The following is an 18581-nucleotide window of genomic DNA, read 5'->3' as shown; positions in this document are numbered from 1 at the left end:
GGATGCACCGGCATAATTAGGCGGTGACTCCAAAATCACCGCCTTCCCCACTCGAGGAAAGCGCGTCTGCGCGTCGAGATAGGAGCATTCCAGGAGTTATTTACTCCCTCAATTCTTTAACTAGGATTCGATTTGGACCTCGCATTGTATTCCATATTCATTAGTTTCCTGCTTGTGAAAATCCCAACCTATGTTATCATTTATTGCTTGAATACGAGGACCCGCCTGTCCCTCAAACGGTGTCCACCATGGGCATTAAAGGTATGTTGTCTTGTGACTGTCTAAAGGGGGGGATAAATGGTGATTTTAACGCAACCAAACAGGACTGCACGGGCTTCTCAAGTCCATTCAGAAACCATGCCATATTAAGAATTTCAATGGGCAAACACTTGGAGTCGATGCATATGGATGGCTGCATCGAGGAACCGTTGCTTGTTCAGTTGATTTGGTCCTGGACAATCCTACTAGGAAGTATGTCATTTGGTCTCTTGGCCTATGGACTGTTGGCTGACAAGGCTATCTTATGGCAGACACATTGATTTCGTCCTCAACCGAGTCCGCATGCTTCTTTTCTTTGGAGTGAAACCCTACCTTGTCTTCGATGGCGACAATTTGCCCAGCAAGGCAGCCACCGAACAGGATCGCTATCGACGGCGTCAGGAAAGCAAGTCCCTTGGATTGGAGCTACAGCGGAAAGGGAGAATGCCAGAAGCTTACCAGGAGTTCCAAAAGGCCGTCGATGTGACTCCCTACATGGCTCGCCAGTTAATTGAGGAACTGAAGCAAATGAATGTTCAGTATGTGGTGGCCCCGTACGAGGCAGATGCCCAGTTGGTGTACCTGGAGCAACAGGGAGACATTCAAGGAATCATATCTGAGGACTCGGATTTGCTTGTCTTTGGAGCAAAGCGGTTGATTTCCAAATTGGACCAACACGGGGAATGCATTGAGATAAATCGCGCCAATTTTACTGCTTGCCGCGAAGTCAGTCTGGTTGGCTTCAGTGATCCAGACTTCCGAAACATGTGCATTTTGAGCGGTTGTGATTACTTGACAAATATTCCTAAGCTGGGACTGAAGACTGCGTACCGGATTATTCGCAAACATCGGAATGTTGAAAAAGCCCTGCGTATGCTCCAGTTCGAGGGCAACTTTCGAGTCCCGGCGGACTACCTGACCAACTTCAAACAGGCAGAGTTGACCTTTCTTTATCAACGGGTCTTCTGCCGTAAAGCTGGGAAACTAGTGACTTTGACACCACCTGACAAGGATATCAATTTGGCCACGCTGCCGTTTATTGGCGCCGATATGGAGCCGGAAATTGCCGTCGGAGTTTCTCGTGGCGATCTGGATCCAACCACCAAGGAACCAATCACCCTGAAGCCACTATTCGCAAACAGATGGACCCTTGGCATTAATCGCCGCCAGACACTAGGTACTTCTTCCGAGTTGAAGCCAAAGAAGTCCATCAATTCGTTCTTCACTCCTAAGAGGACACCGCTAGCTGAGCTGGACCCTAACAGCCTAACTCCGTCTCCGAGCCAGCAGCGACTCCTTGAGCGAAATGCAAACAACAGCTGGCAGGCCAATACAGCGCCCTTCCGCTCCAACTCGGTCAGGTCCACGCCTCTCAGGGCATTCTCTGACCAAGGCCTCAGCCCTATGGTTCGGAGTGTGGAACGCTCGTCTCTTCTGGCGCAAAGTGCAAGATCGTCGACATTGCAGTCTACAAAGAGACAGAGGCTCTGCTCTGAGACTGAAGGAGATTCTCTGCCAGCTTGTTCCCCTGCTCGCAGTCGGTTCTTTGCTCCTACTTCTGACCAAACTAGCCCTAGTGGCCAAAAGCTCTCCAGGTCAAAACGGTCACGAAAGTCTGTGATCGGTGTCTTCTCTGATGAAGTCGCCGAAGACATAATGTCCAGCATCCCCGATCCCAGTACCACACCTGGGTCCGCTGAGTCTGAAACCCGAAACCTCCCTTGAAGTATCTGGCAAGCCCAGTGAAGTTGAAATCCCTTTCAAGCCTACTTCCAACGAAGTCCGAGTGACTGAGGACCTTGAAATATCTCGGAATAGCCCCAGAGATACAACACCGAATTCCCCCGGTTTCAGGCAGGCTCTTGACTATCACGTTGACCGGCAAAACTCGAATGTACTTTCCAAGTTTACTTTTCAAGCGGGGCAAAAGCCCGAAACAACCGCAGCTAGCTCTATCATCACTAAGGTTCCTGCGATCCAGACTTCTCATAGACCTTCAACACCCTCGACCCCCAGAAGCCCAGCTGCGGTCGCACGAAGCAACGTTTTTCAGCGACGCCTCACACCGCTCCAGCGGATGGGACAGTCCGCTCTCAGTCGATCTAACAGCATCAACATTCCTACTAAACTCCGGAATGCCGAACCTGCTGAACCTCGGACTGAAGCCTCTTCTCCTGCCATACATAAGGGGTCCTCTTTTGCAGGAACTCAAGGCAGCGAAGATCTCATTGTCCCAGACAGTGAGGACGAAGAGGACGAGGATGAGCCTAGCACAGGGCCCTCAACCACTCTTGATCTGAAACGCTTTTCTTTTGGCGCAAACTAGGCTGCATATCTATTTGATTACGGAGCATTAGGACAGGAACATCGGGTCTTGGTATCCGGGGTAGCATCGGACCACTGGCTTGGTGGGTTCCACTTTGGCGCGTAACCTGTGGTGTTAATACTTTTTTTTTTAATTGGGGTTATTGTTTGACATAGCGTTGGTTAGGGTTTGGGAATCATAGCATGAAAAGTCTGAAACATTGAAACGTGCCTGATCCATAGATGGTACATTGAGGTAGCGTACCTAGGTAGACGGCCCAATATCTAAGAGGCTGGGTGAATCGCGTGGCTTATGGAAGTGGGGCGAAGGTTATCGAGATCTGCACTAGTCCATATCGGGACTAATGCGGTCCAGACTTTCCCGTGTGAGTGGGCAGAATTACCCACATAGAAGGCGGTCTGACATGGTTACCGGGGAAGCGGGATAGTAAACAAGAGCGGTTGGCCCAGCCTCCTAGATTTCGTATACTCTTGCCTCATCCCCAGCCTCCAGAGAGATTCGGAGAATCTGTCGATTAGCCTGACGTTGAGTTTTGTGCCAGCTGCAATCCCTTCTTTCTCTTCCATTCCTTCTACACATTCCCTGTCTTTCATATACTTCCCACCTGTACTACAGTCGTCAAGTCATATCATATTTCTGACCCATCTGGATAATCCACTCTAGGTGCGAGCCGGATTCCACAATAGTATCAGATATTTTGGATATCTTTCAAAATATCCCAAGTATTGACTACGTCTTGAACGATCCGATCATCCTACCATCCCACATTCTTCATCCACATTCCATTCCAACGATCTCGATCTCGATTCGCCCGTCGTCCCAATCACACGAACAAGCAACAAGTACGCCACTGGTGTCCAATTGAGTTGTGTGATTGCATTCAGTTCAGGCAACTCCTTCTCGGAGACCGAGAAGCGAGTCAACAAAAAAGTGCAGGAGTTCGACCCCGAGGTGGTCATAGTTGAACACAATGGCTGTTCCCTTCGCCCAAAAATGGGCCCGTAAGTGACCACATACCAGGGGAAATTATACAATGCCATTGTCGCTAATTCTTGAGACAGGGTTCCTTCCAATGATCGGGTACCACCACGTGTTGATGATTATCATAGCAGTTGCTATTATCCTATTATGTGAGTTCCTGTCTTTCTCATCGCTCTCTCTGTTGGAATGTTACTAATACATTGCAGCACTTCTGTTGGCCGGCTGCTCTTCCTCATCCCCACAGATGCCTGACATCTTCCTTATCTCTCTATACTATGAAAGGTATAACCCCATTATGGACCTCGCACAAGTCCAACCGGATGTGGCGAGTCCGATCTCCCATATCGTCGGCGGCGCAGAGATGGAAGTCCGAGTGGGGTACTTTGGTATCTGTGTTCAGCCTGATAAAGGTTCTTTCATTTGCAACGCCAATGCGACGGCACTGGCTGAGATTGTCACTGTGGATCAAGATCCAATGAACCTGATCTGGGTTGCCTCCACGTTCAAAGACGCCGTCGTATTCCCGTATCTCCTGTGAGTAACCTTCCCTTTGTTATTTCTAGACAACGCTAATACTCGTACAGGATTGTTGCTGTCATTCTCGCATTCTTCTGTTTCATCCTTCTGGCGACATTCCCTGGCTGGCACGAGGAGGTCGACGACACTGGATCCGAGACTGAAGTCAAGCCTTTCCCCTCGCGGCCCGTTTCCCAGGCTGCGCTAGCCCTCATTTTTGTCTCCTCGGTGTTCGTTCTCGTGTCCGTACTGTGGCAGCACACAGCATCTGTCGCTGCCAGTACGATAGCCCAAGACATGGGCAATGGAAGTGTGAAAAGTGGCGTCGGCGCTTCTGCAATGGTGCTTGGCTGGTTTGGCTTTGTCCTACTAGTTATAGTCACTGTTGGTTTGCTGTTCATGATCTTGAGTATACGCCTGCTCCACAAACTGACCGACGATGAATAATCACATTGATCCTCAATGCCGAACATTTGCTCTCTTTGCTTTTCTTTTTTTCGCAACTTGTTTACACCTACCTCTTCTTCGCCTACGACATACCTTACCCTTATAACGGGACGACACAAATGGGAAATGAATAATATCTACGAGCACACGACCCTGGCTCACAATTCACGGAATGGATGGGAACGGAACACACGGCACTTGGGACATTTTGATTTCCCCGGGAATTTGGGACCTGGACAGTTGAATTTCACGAACATATTTGGGAATATGGATCCTCGCATGCTTGCTATTCTTGGGATTTGACAAACATCGTTGTCGTTTCATCTCGGAAATTCACATTTGGTGCACCTCTGCCGATCTGCCAGGATAGAATGAATGCAATGCCATCGAGTCACATTTTGTACAGACCTTTTTTGCAGGTGTTGGTTTTTTATTTTGAGTGGAATTCTGTTTTATGGTCAGCACATGGCGTTTGTTTGATACAGTCATGTATACCACAGCCTCTTGTTTATTCCCATGCTGTGTTCATGTTTTGCTTCTGATGCATAACTTCAAATGCTAGTTAGTCCTTATGACACAATGTCAAAAATGATACCAAAATCAAGTCTTCATTACTCGCTCTCTCAGGTAAATAACCTCTAAGATCAGAAGTCCGTTTAGCTTTGTCCATGTTACCGAGTATAACTACATGTAGATACACACCTTATGTGCCTATATGATATCCAGGACAATCAATAGCTTTTAGAGATATTTTGACTCAATTTAGAATGCTAAAGGACCTGGCTACCCTTATCCGCCTCCCATCATGGACAGACGCTTGGTCTGGTTCTTTGCCGTTAATGTATCAAGGCAAACTCCCCTTCCCTTCCCCATCCGAAACCATTCTACCCTCACTGCACCATCTCATGAATCTCGGCACGCGTGTTGTTGTGCTAGATCATCTTGATACGAAGGAGCTATAGCTGCGCTGGGTTAAGATTGTCGGGTAGAACGTCCGACGGTAGTGTCATGCGATAGCGTGGATGCTATGGGGATTGAATATGATGCATCTGTGATCTCGCTCCAGTTTCCTGGAAGCTAGGCGAAGCTTTCTATAACTGCGACATGATACTAGAGATTGACCAGAACCATCAACGTAAGGATGGGGCTGTCGGATGTGAACGTTGTGGATAGCTTCTGTTCGAAGGGTCTCAGTTTAGACAGTAGCTCATTGGCACGATTATTCAAGTCTTGGACGTCCATGGGGATTTTGCCCTTTTAGGTGATATTGGAGGAAGAGATCGTTGACTGAGATATGCCTGGTGGTTGTCATCTTCATCTAGAAGAACTGCATCTGCCAGAGAGGCTGTTGGAGAGAGCCGTGGCGAATGTTGTTTGTATCACTCTAAGTTGAAAATTCATCCGTCGCCAGGCGCACACGCCTCTTTAAGCTGCATTGTGTACATATGAAGCCACTTTTCTATAGTCTTAGGGTTAGCCTCTTTATGGTAGGCAGGAAGGTTGTTGAGATATCAGAGATCACTTACCGCTTTAACTAGCTATAGCTTCTCTGCCAGATTCACTGGTTCTGGAAGGTTTGTGGAGATGAAGAGAAATGGCAAGAGAGAGAGAGTAGTGGGAGGAGCTTCCTTAATTATATAGATCGAATCCAACCACAATTTGTTAAATGGTATTCAAGACGGTCCATCATCGTGAACATAAAATGGTGTGAATCCATGGATATCTACTCGGATTAATAATTAGCGCTTATCCTTGAAAGGATGTAGGAAGGACAAGGAATTGTGAACGAGGGATCCATTACCTTTGTTGCACCTTCGTGTATACTATCAATACGTGCTGGATCTTCTGGGCGCTCCATGACCCGTCCATTGGCACCAGGCGCTCACCACGGTACTTTCCATCTGCTGTATCAATGACTCCAGTCCAGTAACAAGGTCACGAATTGCGACCGCAGCGCACGCCATCTCCTCATCCTCGCGGACTAAACGGCAGGGTCAGTGGTGCCGTAGCCAGACTCTTCATTCAGTCAGAAGTCGCGCGCCCACTCAACTGCGGCATGAGACTCGTAACGTGGCCCCCTATTGCGCTGCTGGAGTTTGGTTATTTACAGGCCCTTGCCCGCTCGTAAGCGTAGCTATATAGAACATGGACTGTTTTATGAAGACAGACGGACCGGAGCTATTACCCTGAGAGTTGGAGGGTTCATATACATCAGACGAGTATGTACCCAGAACTGGCATGTTAGGTCCTGACGGAAGTCGTAATAGAGATCCGAAGTAGATCAAGGGTTGCGTCTTCCGGCGCTCCTCGACCCATTCAGGAATAGGTTTGTCTCCATGCACATCAGCAGGGTCACCCGACTAACAAGGGCGTCTGACAGACGATGATCTCCGGGCGGAGTAATTAACCATCCGTGTTCGTCGAATTCAATCTTGCCGTAATTAGATCCTGTTTGTATTGGTCATGACGACGATTCTGGTCCCTCCAATGTTCTCCTATAATCGAGTATTCGACGTACCATTGCCCACTAGGTAGCTGGGTCCGTCTCAGGGAAATGGTCTGCTTGGAAGGTGCGGCCGAAGCCGGAACGGGAGCTCCGGTGGTTGAGGAAAGCGACTGTAATTTCTATAAGTATCCGGCTTTATAGAGTTCAGCGTAAATATGAAGCATACCGGTCGATCAATCGTTTGCACAAGTAGTCAAGGCGCCATGTCACCAATCGGGCTAGATGGATAAGAAAAGGTCCCTATAGAAACACGACGGCTTCGTGACGGGCTAAGGCAGCCAATAGGCGCCCGACCAACGTCTCTAGATGGGTAAGGTAATCGGCGGGTGGGGGAGACTAGCTAGCGGGCGTAGCATATGCGAGAGACATTTTAGATAGACTAGGCCACGTTAGCAAAAGCATACCTGGAAAAAGGACTGCTGGAGAGAGTGCTGGAGAGAGTGCTGGAGAAACCGAATGCAGACTTAGGCTCACCATATGAAGAAGAGGCTGTCCTAGGAGACACCTCATCCTTTGAGGCAGATCTCTTTGTATAGGTAGGCGAGGAAAGCATTACAAAAGCCCAAGAAATGGGATCGAAGCGACCCCAAGAAGGAGCCGAGTATTCACCAATCGTATTTGTCACGCGCCCCATTGAAATGTTGACGAAGGTGGGACAGAGAAGGCACCACGGTAGCACTCAACCTTGGAAGGTTGCTCTCACTCTTTATCTCCAGCCCAACCCCGCAGTGAGATGCGGAAGGAGGGGATGCACTAAGCAGATGCACTATGTTGTCGGGATGTCGAAAGGCTTATGGCTGGTCCCCGGGTTCTAGCTTCTGTTATTGATTTGGACATCAAGGCTTGTCAAATACCCGAGTCCAGCTGCAAGCCTGTTTCAAGTTGCAAACTTTGATATATTGAGAATGGTCTGTGTAATTGTTGCATAGTGACTGCGGGTGCAAAGCTGTCTCTGTGTAGGCCGATCTAGTAGATGCAGAGAGCTGGGACTCGAGGCAGGTCCCAGGACTCGCGTTGGTTGATGACCGGAAAGAATTTGACCGAAATCAGATTTTCGCAGTAGGTCACTGGCCGAGTCTTTGCCAGCTGCACTTGAGACCCTAAAACAGGCCAGCCGGCTGGAGATGCAGGCCTCATAGGATTCTCTCGAACCTGACCGTGGACGGAGTAGGGTTTGATCGTCAAGCAATGCAAGATCTGATATACGTAGGGCGGAACAGCGGCACTGTAGAGGCGTTTTCGTGGCCAATAAGGGCAGAAGCTCGGCCTTCAAGTATTGGGCTCTCTTATACCGGCCTACGGCGGGTGTGTAATGATCATTCTTTATGTGCAAAGCTTCACTCCGATCGGAAAATATCGAAGCTATGTGGAGAGTATCACGAATCCAGCTTGACATTTCTGGATGCCTGTCTTGAGCTTTCGCACGGTTGCGGAAGCTAGCTTTCTGTGTTCGGTAGCGCTTGACCCAAGCTTTGTAGTCGATGTAATTTTTGCTTTGCGTTAGGTGAGTCCCAATCCGCGTCGGGGAATTCTGCATAAGGATCCCAGCAGTGCGGAACGCATCATCGTACTTCTATGGCCACATGTGTATTTCCACAGCCATTTCCCATAGGCTGCCGTTCGGCAACATCCCGGGTCCGATAGATGGCGGAAAGATATTGATCGAGTTGCGGGAAACTTTCGTCCCAGGTCGAAGTTCGTGTGTCTAATATATTCCTCTTGCATTGGACAATCATGGATTTCTTGGATCGCTGTCCTCCAGATACTGGTATGTGTGTAAATCAGAGAAATGCCACTTGCGGAACACAGTACGGTCAATTTTTATCAACTCCGAAGAGGGACGAGTGTGAAGCTGGGTCGATTCCATGTCGATATCGAGCATCGGTAGTTCCTGTCGACCTGCTCGAACTCATAGCCTTGACAGTCTTCGCAAAAGAACTCTTCTTGGTCGGATCGGGAGGCAGGTATGGGATTAGGCCGACACAGCGACAACAATGCCTCGCTCTTCACTAACTGCTTGCTGGGTGATAGAGGACTTTGGACTTGGACTTGAGCCAGAACCAAATCGAACTTTTGGACTACTTAGGATCGTTTCCCTTTAGCGTGGTCGACACAGCGCCCAGAAACACTCTTCACACTTGATCCAGCGTATAGCCCATTGAAAATCTCATAGTCCTGATTAGTGGTAGAGAGCAGATGGTCATCTGGCATCTGAAGCTGTTGATCATTGGTTTGTGTGAAGCAGATCAGGTAGACACCTGGATGAGATGATGAATGATCAATTCTTGGTAGAGCCATGATGTGTTCATGTGTCGAGTAGAACATCCAAGAATTGTACTTGTTGATCCAGGGATGTAGGGAGCCGACACCCATTTCTGTGTTGACATGGGTGTGCAATCCATAATCTCTTCGAAGATGTCAGGAATCTTCTCAACCCACCGCAAGCTGAGCATAGAACATACTCAGAAGTCATTAAGCCGTCCGGTTTCCATGGTGAAACTCAGTGAGAAAAAAAAAGCTTTCCAAGGCATCATTTTCAACCAGCTTCCAATCGTTCAATCACTTCAATGCTTCATCTGTTCAAAGTCCATATTCGGCAATGCCTTCGTCAATGCATCTACCGGCCTCGGGGGTTATCGTCCTCATCCATGTCATCCACGCAGATCTGGATCAGCTTGTCTCTCGTAGCGTCACTCGACAGGATTGGCGATGGGTATTTGCGGGCAACGAAATCCACAAGTTTATAGGCGAAAGATTGAGGTTGTCATTTTCAGCTCTTCAGATTCATCCTGAAATCTGCCGGGTTGGATATGAGTCGTCCGTGGCATTTATCCAAGATGGTATATGTATCGAGCCTCTACGATAGTCTCAAGTCAGTCCTCTATTCACACTTAAACATAGCTCAGAAGCTACTCGGTTGCTCACTTACCATGATCTTGAACATTGCAAGGTATTATCGATGGCAAGGCTGACTGCGAGAAAGTGGGTCAAAGACTTGTTCTCATCAATGTGGTGTTCCGCACGTTGGATAGGGTCCTCGTTGCTGTCCTCGTCCACTGGGGACTCTGTGACACTGGCACATCGGCATATGCGGGGAGTAAACGTGTAGAGCAGGAGATGGAAAGCGTATATGGGTTGCTAAGCATAGCAAGAAAGGGAAAGGATGTTCCATGAGATTTGTAGAGAGGAGATTTGTAGAGAGGGTTGATTTTCCATGGAAGCAAGTCTTTAGTTAACTAGTTATATGTGCTGGCCTGAAATAAAGGCCTGATATGTAAGGTGACAATCAACGCAAAGCAAACATTACCAACGATAGCTACATCAATGCTCCTAGATCAGCACACTTTGCACTTCCGTACATCATTTGCAGAAGAAATCTGGTTAGACCTATGCACATATATATATGCTCGTTACAACATATAGTGCTATCAGAGTTCATTTTCAGATGACCTTCGGAGTGCAACAGTGGGCTAATTCTGAATGAATAGAGTGCGAATATTCACTACAAGATCATTGTTCTAGGATGTTATGACCATAAAGCGTCGATAAGAAAGGTGGGCACCGTGCGCCAATCCATTGATGCAAGCCGAACTTGGACATAATAAAACCCGTAAAGTTACAGATGCTGGAGACCAGCCCATAGATAAGCCTTCCGAAACTGTGGCTTTGGTGATTCCGAATACAGGTTGAATATCAATAATCCATAGAGTAACCCCCTCTGCCTGAACCTCCACCATTGTGGCCATTCTTGCCGTCATATTGCCCATCATATCCATTGCTATGGTCATCCAGCGACCTGTACTGGTAGTATTCACCGCGGCCACGGCCCCGGCCACGGCCTCGGTTGTTGTTACTGCGTCCGCGTCCGATACCTCGGCCACGACCACGATGAGCTCCTCTTCCCCGTGGACTATCATCATATTGGCGACGTCCTTCACCGCCACCCCGCTGAGAGGATTGGTAGTTGCCGCGGCCAGGAGATGGGGCATCGGTATTTGAGCCGGGTGGCCAGACGATATTCTCATCCTCCTGCTGGAAGCGTCTCTTTTGACTCCTGTTCAAGGGTCGCTCTCCTTGACGATGTTCTCCGCTGTCTTCGACTCGCAGGACAACTTTCTCACCGACCACAGTGTCAAAGGTCATGGCCCTGTCAGCCGGAATGGGATGCCAGTTTTGGATCTGCCCTGCATCGATCAGACGAGCACCTTTGCGCACAGCCAGTACTACAATTGGCAGTGGGTTCTCAGTGTAATATGCTTCCGTTGCTGGGATAGGCGCCACACGGGCTGCCCATATCTTGTTGTCCAGGGTTCCAGTTCCGGTAACCTGCCACTTTAGTTTCTTGCCCAGGCCTCCAACCTTGTCCAGGATTGAACGGGGTGCTGGGCGTGGGGTGATTAGGATGCTGTTAGCCATGTACTTCAGGTCATTTGATTCCGCAAGCCCTGGGGGAAGCAGTGGAGCTAGCAAATTCTGCATCATGTCGTTTGAAACCTGTGGAGTAACCAGATATCCGGTGTAGAAGACGACGCGCTTGATGAACATCCGTCCACAGTGGCTCTTGGTTAAATTCAAGGCAGGGTTTCGCAGTGCGAGGTTATGGGCATTGACCATGCGCTGCACCTCGGCAGTCTCAGTTACGGGGTCAAGGTATGTGCAGCCCTCAGTTACCTGAATGACTTCAGCAAGGATGGGCATCCGGGCGGTAGAGGGTCCACTTTGAAGGTCTCTGTTCACACTCTCGAAGAAGTCTCGGAACCCTTTCACACTAGAAGAAGGTCAATACCTTGATATGCTCAAATTTAGCAACTCCGTTTCCAAGGGACTTACTGTCTGACACGATCCTCGTAGACGCGGATTTCCGCAGCCTGCTCGTAAGTGAAAACAAGGTCCTCAAGGAAGTTCTGTTTGAAGTTCATCGTGGACGCAAACCGTTGGCCGTTTGGACCAACTTCGGGCTTGAGACCAATAAGGTCAAACTCAAGATTTTGACTAGCGACCATCCGCTTGATAATCTCTGCAAAGCCGGCCTCACTTCGACCGGTCAGCAACACCGTGAGCGCATCTTTCTGCTCCATGCTATTCCTAACTAGACCAAGCTTTGAAAAAAGTCAGCTGAAACTCCCGAACATATAATACGCGATAGAAGTCACACAATTTGCTCGTTCCACCAGCTTTCCCATTTGCGAGGCTCTTCAATCTCCATGCCTTTCCCTGTGGCGGCGAGAATGTTGGGGTCATGCCACCATCCTCCAGTTGCGAAACAGTCGTTCGTTTGAAGGAACCCAATTGAGGAGCCATGCCATAATTGTGGGTTTGGTAGGGGACTTAGAAATACTGGAAGCGCGGAGGTTAGTGAGTGTCGGACCATCGTAGGTTGAATATGCTCACAGGTGTTGTCGAAATCGTAGACGTGAATTGCGCGGATTTGAGAAACAGCTGGAAATGAAAAATGTGGTCAGAATCATGGCAGAGGAATAGACAGAAATGAGATCGAACCTGGCAACTCCTTGTTCACTACAGACCAGCGCCGTAGTGAGGTGATGGTATGCGGGCGAATCCCGCCTGCGCTGTAAGACATACTGGGAGAACCGAGGCGTGCAAGTTTCTCTGAAACGACTGCCTTAGCAGACCGCATTATATCAGATAAAGGAGAGATATGACGCTAGCGCATGGTTTGGAAAGAAAGAGAGTTGGAAGTCGCAAAGCAGGGTGACAGACAGCTCCCGAGAAATTGGTTTTGCCGCCCGAACGCGATAAACGTGACAAACGTGACTGGGAACTAAACTCCTGCAACCCACCTCTGGCATGTCGCCTGTATGGATGATGTCGACTTGCGACAGGAAATCCTCCAGCGGACTCTTAAAGAGGTAGCTGATGAGGAGAAAGAGGCGGCAAATCCTTGTGTTATTTGCTTAGACACTGTCGCCGAGCCATGTGTGGCACAGCCATGCCACCATACGAACTTCGACTTCCTCTGCCTTGTCAGTTGGATTGAGCAGCAACCGAAATGTCCACTATGTCAGAATCCACTACACACATACTTCTGACTAGATCTGGCTGACAATACAACAGGTAAAATCGAGTTGACAGCGGTGCAATACGATCTCAACGCCACACAAGGTCCGAAGCTATACAAGCTCCCGCCCCGAGCGCAGCAATTCTCGCAGCTCCAGCCTCTGCTCGATTGCGCCATGGTAATCGCTACGGCCCACGAGGGCGACGTCCTCCACCCCTGCCGCGACCACAGCCAGATGACCCGCTCGAGCGCCGGCGCAATGTCTACCGCAACCAAACATACTCCATGCGAGTCGGATCCAATCGGTTGTCTCAGTACCGAGAACTGACACCGGAGCTCTTTGCTCGTGACGAGGGGCTCGTCTCGCGCGCTCGGAAGTGGATCCGCCGTGAACTACGAGTCTTCTCTTTCCTGAACCCGGAACCGGAAGACGTTGAGCGGACATCTCACCATGTCTCGCGCCCTGGGCCTCAACGGCTGGAGAATCGCAGGGCGAACAATGCCGAGTTTCTGCTGGAATATGTCATTGCTATCTTGCGCACGGTCGATCTCAAAGGCAGTGCTGGGCAGGCGGAGGATCTGTTGCGTGATTTCATCGGACGCGAGAATGCGTGTCTGTTCCTCCATGAATTACAGGCGTGGCTGAGGAGTCCATATAATTCTTTGGAGGACTGGGATCGTCATGTACAGTACTCGAATACTCCGCGGAGTACATCCCACGGAAGCTATAGGGACTCTGATGGCTCAGGTCGTAGATCAACTCCTGTGCACACTCGCGGTAGACCACAGAGGTCCCGAAGACCATACAGGTCCAGGTCTCAGGAGAATATTGATCGCTCCAGGCGGCTACAACAGGCTCAACAGCGATATAATCCATATTAGATATGCAGCTTGGCATACAGGTGTTACGTCTACAACTTTAAGGATTGCATAGGGAAATAATCAATCTCTGGTATACGAATTATAAGATTTGGAGTCGTGGTTGCAATTGGAAAGAATATTTTCCTCTCTTTCCAATCTCTCTGCGATGCTGTGCTTGAGTTCGAAGCCTAAAGTACTGTAGATCCGCACGCCGTGGTCGCGCGCTCGGTCAAACTATATCGGGCCATGGAGAGAAAGCTGTCCTTATGCAGGCCAATAGCACGCTTGCTTCCCAGCGGGTGCATGTATGTGTCGTTGAACCTGGCCACTGTGATGAACATCTCGTGATTGTCTTCCGAAACGAGGAAACGGTGCCCAGAAAGACATCTCCTCGATAATACTGCATCCTTCGTGAATAACTATGTGAATAACCATGGCTTTTCCGTCCTGCCTGCTTGATGGAAACTCTACTACTGTCTGCCGCGTTTGCCTTCGACTTGTTCCGTATTTCCTTCTGCGACCACACGCGATTGCTCGCGCTCGTGGGTCTCAGCCTGGTCGCTGGGTGCCTAATCTTGGATTTCCTCTGGAGAAGTCGCCCGCAGAATAGAATGACTGTGTCAAGGGCCATGCGCAATGTGTACTGGGTTGTTTCATCTTTCCCCCCTATGTTATAATGTTAGCGCTTCCAAACGGCCAGCGTCTAATTAATAAAAAGGACTTCGTACCGGCAACGACTGTGTCGCATTTTAACCATACATCCATTTCTGCAGCTTCTTGCATGGACTCGTCAGGCTCATGCACTCTTCTCTATGACCTCTTGATCCCAACAAGGGCACTAGTGGGGCCATCTCTTCCCCTCTTCCCACAAAGTAGCCATCTACTTTCGCATTGAAGAGAACTCCTGGCTTGGATTCTGCTTCGAGAACTTCTGGAGTTGGCGGCCCCTCTGCTACCCCAAGGTTCTGGCTTGGTGGCTGGGATCAAAATTTGGGAAGACAGCCCTAAATTGTCAGCCATGTTCTTCTGGGGTCGCTTCTTCGAAAGTCTCGCCGCTGAGCGGTGCGAAGAATCTCATTGAGATGTCACCGTCATCGAAGTTCCAATGAGTAACAGGTCCAAAAGGAGTTTCAGGGACAGGGCCACGACTGGTGCATTGGCAGGGCCAACAGGAGTCTCGAGGATAGACTCAACTGGTGGTTCATTGACCTTATTTTGGGCTTCTGGGGGCGCTGTGGGTGAGTCTGACCATTCTGTGTACACTGTAAGACGAGGGTGGGACGAGAGACGTAGCCAGTGGCGGACGTGGAAGTAGTAGGAGTGCCATTGCTTTCCAGTCAGATCCGTTGATTTGGAATTCCGGACCGATATGGCAAAGCAGACTATCGTGGTCCGGCTGGCTCTCGTTTGGCATCAAAAAGCAAGGCCGACGCGATAAGTAGGATTGTCACCGAAAGTCTCCATGGCTTCGGTGTGATACCTACCACCGCTGCTGGATTTGTTATCTCCATGTGCTTTAATCCAATCCCCCCGCCGTGCTTTGGCCCCGAGGCGTTTATTCGAGACCCGTTGGGATTTGAGGTCACAACATCGGTTCAGTTTCAGCAGGGCTAAGTGGAGCCAATTTCATTGTCGCAGTTGCCTGATTGATGAAATCCTCCATCGCTTCGTGGACTCATGTCTTTGCCAATTGGTAGTCTTGCTGAACGTTACAGCCTCCAATAAGTCGCAGAGATTTGTCACCCACGGCAGATTTGATGATGAGGATCGGGAGCAGACTGGTAGATATATGTAGGTAAATACCCTCAGATATCACAAGTCTTTCACCCTTCATGGTGTATCGCGGATCTGTTGTCAAGTTTCAAGACTTAGCTACCCACCCGACGTAGAACAGGCACATTTTCATAGAGACCTGCGACAGTGCGAGATGGTTTGTTAGCGCATAATAACTTGACGGGGATATGGGCTGGGATTACCACTCTTTCCATGCATTCGTTTCTTTGAATGCCAGAGAATTGGTGCTCCAGCGAAGCCCTTCTGTTGACTTGCTTAATATCGTACCGATCTCCGTGTGAAGCATCGGCATAAGCGAAGAACGCGGTACGAGTTCAATGGAAGATCGGCGCTGCTTATTGTGCCAGGGGACTGGAACTGCTTCAGGAAGATAGCGTCCTCCTATGTGCTGAGGAATCCAGACTCACAATGCATCTTCTGCATATCACGCAGAGGCTGTGCGATCTTGCGCCGAAGGTTGCTTTGACTGGCCAAGATGCCGGTGTGGCTAACGAAGCAGGTGAATCAAATTCCCGGAGCCCTCATTAATTCCCGGTCGACCTGTTATAGTTGCGGAAGGTAGCCATCCAGGCTTTACCCTTGACGCCACCGGGTATAGGAACTCACGGCCTTGAGTTGTATCAGTGTGAGGATGGCCAAGGCATACAACTGACGAGCAGTCAAGCAAACTTACCCAGACTGATTGGAGCCACGAGCCAATACATCATCTTGCCGAAGTCTCAGATGCATTAGACAGTAGAGGACGAATGTAAATAGTAAAAGTATTAGGGTACAGCTTCACGGGATTGGCATAGGTCATGTCCCATAGACACGTCCCAAAAGGGACCTCTTGGACGCATACGAGGATAAACAAACAGCCTCTCATACGACCAATGTGAGCATCCTAGGAGCTGGCGTATATATCACAGGGCACAGCGTCCTCCATCACCCGGCCCTGGTTTGAGTATGTATCGTCATGGACTATGATCGGTGGATATTCGATTGCCCTTTCCTTGTCGAAATTTGCCTGTTGGGAATATCGCTTTTTTATATGTACTCAGGAATGCATGCTTTCGTTGCATCTCTTCTATACATCGAGTGACCTGACCTATATCGGGTGAGAACTTTGAACATCAGGCCTGGGTCAAGAATCTTACCAATTGCAACACAAAAGTCCCAGTCGTAGCCTCGATTCAAGGAAGCCAAGATTCACTCAAGCAAGCGCCGTTACCCGCGGGATTTTGACTTCTCCCACGGCTTTCATGACAACGGCCAGCCAGATGGCCGACCCCCAGGATCGGCCTCTTGCACTGCACAATGATCGCATCCATGGTAGTGAAAGGTGTGGTTATCAGAAAGGCCGTGTCTGCCGCTGGGGCAGATGGCCTATGGTACACGTTTGGTCTTGGTACCATTGTGATGAGAACGGTTGGAGACAATGATAAGATCAACGACGATGATGAGATAAATGAGGAAACAATGATAAAGGAATTGAAAGGTGGAGATGTTATAGTTGAGATGGGAAGGAGTATGCAGGTAAGTTAAGAAATGGTGATCAGACTCTGGTAGGGAGCCGTAGGAGATACCGTAGACTGGTGAGGAGGAGCAGGATATACCGCACGTGGGCTCTTTTCAGCGAGGTAGATGGCCTGAGCTGCACGACTATGCAGCACCAGAGCGCCGCCATCTTTACTCCTGTGTTTCCAAAAGACTCCTAAGCCATGATCAGCGCCCGTCGAAACATAGGCCGAAATGTCAGCCGGCAGCACTTAGTAGAGGTGACGGCCGAGTCAACAAAGGAGGGGGGGGGGGGGTGGCGGCGAGTATTTAGCGGAATGGTGTAAGGCGACCATGAACGAAGGTTGAGAGAGACTCAGTCGAGTCCTTCATACGCCTGGTTTTGGTGACACATTCGCATCTTGACATCAAGCGCTGCCGGATGGCAACCTTCAATTCTCCCACCGCTTTTAGGGCAACTGGGACACTGCGGGATACGATAGCAGCGTCTGTGCCTTGCTATACCCTGTTCCAACCGTCGGCGAAGCAAATGTTCACCCCATCCGTTCTGAAGACCGCTCCTGAGAACTTGGACAGCCTGTCCGAAGTGCCCTTGAACGTCCGTTTCATTGGCGACACACATCTCCTCCTCCAGCTAAACTTTTTCCACCCCTTCTTAACGCTTGACGGGACGTCTGATGCCAGCTATATTCAAGGTCAGCGTGTTGTTCCTGTAGTTCCTATAGAGCCAGTGACATAGTGGTTAATCTCTCGCCATACCCACCAGAACAATAAATCGATTCCCTTTACGGCCAGGACGTAGCCGACCACGAGCCAGAGAAGGTCATGGCCCGTGGCCATCATAAGAGGACGGCCTGGGCAAGAGAGGAGCCGGAAGTTCCCTCATCCGGGGGCTGTTATGTCTCAGCAAACATGTCAAAAAGAGAAAACAAGAAAGAGGATCAAACTTACGGCAGGGCTGAGGCCACGAAAGACAATCAGTCATGTTTACGACGGGTATTAGTACATCATTAATGATCGCCTGGACCAAGTGCTGATACGCTAGCAGGGTCAGTCGCCTCAGGCTTGCGCCATGGATGTAGTGGGCCAATATATATGATCTTGTGCATTGCGGAGGATCCTCCATTGAGCCTGGCCATAGTAGAATTCCAAGGTGAGTCCTTGCACCCCAGCGAGAAGTGTGATGAGTTCTCCTGGGCTTTCTCCCATTGGAGGATTTCTGCAAGACCACCTTTGCCCACTTTCAAAGAATTAGCCAGCTCGGTCTTCGATCTTCAAATGGGTTCACCATTTACCTGCTTTATGGGTTGATCTGCATGAGGAGGGGACTCTTCTCCTTCTGTGCTTAGATTATATATACAGATGTAGCAGGCGTT

At 49.5% G+C, this 18581-nt stretch overlaps 9 protein-coding genes across 9 annotated transcripts; 6 read left to right on the top strand and 3 right to left on the bottom strand.

Annotated features, from left to right (window-relative positions):
* Positions 1-248: 248 nt before the first annotated feature.
* Positions 249-2584, top strand: N7519_009249 (putative exonuclease; the record flags this gene model as incomplete). Its single annotated transcript, XM_057296022.1, has 4 exons — positions 249-261; positions 324-471; positions 531-1949; positions 2002-2584. 4 exons carry the CDS (start codon positions 249-251, stop codon positions 2582-2584), a joined length of 2163 nt encoding a protein of 720 aa, XP_057143904.1.
* Positions 2585-3554: 970 nt separating this feature from the next.
* On the top strand, positions 3555-4528 carry N7519_009248 (Fig1 domain-containing protein; the record flags this gene model as incomplete). Its single annotated transcript, XM_057296021.1, has 4 exons — positions 3555-3585; positions 3646-3714; positions 3772-4099; positions 4150-4528. 4 exons carry the CDS (start codon positions 3555-3557, stop codon positions 4526-4528), a joined length of 807 nt encoding a protein of 268 aa, XP_057143903.1.
* A 1826-nt stretch (positions 4529-6354) lies between these two features.
* Positions 6355-9407, bottom strand: N7519_009247 (uncharacterized protein; the record flags this gene model as incomplete). The annotated part of the gene is made up of 4 exons (XM_057296020.1): positions 6355-6509; positions 6702-6888; positions 8934-9112; positions 9173-9407. 4 exons carry the CDS (start codon positions 9405-9407, stop codon positions 6355-6357), a joined length of 756 nt encoding a protein of 251 aa, XP_057143902.1.
* A 226-nt stretch (positions 9408-9633) lies between these two features.
* N7519_009246 (uncharacterized protein) lies at positions 9634-10208 on the top strand (the record flags this gene model as incomplete). The annotated part of the gene is made up of 2 exons (XM_057296019.1): positions 9634-9874; positions 9985-10208. 2 exons carry the CDS (start codon positions 9634-9636, stop codon positions 10206-10208), a joined length of 465 nt encoding a protein of 154 aa, XP_057143901.1.
* A 519-nt stretch (positions 10209-10727) lies between these two features.
* On the bottom strand, positions 10728-12672 carry N7519_009245 (rRNA 2'-O-methyltransferase fibrillarin-like protein; the record flags this gene model as incomplete). The annotated part of the gene is made up of 5 exons (XM_057296018.1): positions 10728-11802; positions 11865-12133; positions 12190-12371; positions 12426-12473; positions 12534-12672. The coding sequence occupies 5 exons, from the start codon at positions 12670-12672 to the stop codon at positions 10728-10730; spliced, it is 1713 nt and encodes a 570-aa protein (XP_057143900.1).
* Positions 12673-12853: 181 nt separating this feature from the next.
* Positions 12854-14487, top strand: N7519_009244 (RING finger domain protein; the record flags this gene model as incomplete). The annotated part of the gene is made up of 4 exons (XM_057296017.1): positions 12854-13055; positions 13110-13157; positions 13211-13666; positions 14468-14487. 4 exons carry the CDS (start codon positions 12854-12856, stop codon positions 14485-14487), a joined length of 726 nt encoding a protein of 241 aa, XP_057143899.1.
* A 501-nt stretch (positions 14488-14988) lies between these two features.
* N7519_009243 (uncharacterized protein) lies at positions 14989-15378 on the bottom strand (the record flags this gene model as incomplete). Its single annotated transcript, XM_057296016.1, has 2 exons — positions 14989-15243; positions 15346-15378. 2 exons carry the CDS (start codon positions 15376-15378, stop codon positions 14989-14991), a joined length of 288 nt encoding a protein of 95 aa, XP_057143898.1.
* Positions 15379-17004: 1626 nt separating this feature from the next.
* Positions 17005-17286, top strand: N7519_009242 (uncharacterized protein; the record flags this gene model as incomplete). The annotated part of the gene is made up of 2 exons (XM_057296015.1): positions 17005-17223; positions 17257-17286. 2 exons carry the CDS (start codon positions 17005-17007, stop codon positions 17284-17286), a joined length of 249 nt encoding a protein of 82 aa, XP_057143897.1.
* Positions 17287-17626: 340 nt separating this feature from the next.
* N7519_009241 (uncharacterized protein) lies at positions 17627-18219 on the top strand (the record flags this gene model as incomplete). Its single annotated transcript, XM_057296014.1, has 2 exons — positions 17627-17908; positions 18001-18219. 2 exons carry the CDS (start codon positions 17627-17629, stop codon positions 18217-18219), a joined length of 501 nt encoding a protein of 166 aa, XP_057143896.1.
* Positions 18220-18581: the final 362 nt, after the last annotated feature.

This window comes from Penicillium mononematosum, assembly GCF_028829835.1.
Source record: "Penicillium mononematosum strain IBT 11891 chromosome Unknown utg000005l:1.0-9366267.0:1.0-9372171.0, whole genome shotgun sequence".
Classification (NCBI taxonomy): Eukaryota; Fungi; Ascomycota; class Eurotiomycetes; order Eurotiales; family Aspergillaceae; genus Penicillium; species Penicillium mononematosum.
This window is presented reverse-complemented; position numbering and strand designations above follow the sequence as displayed.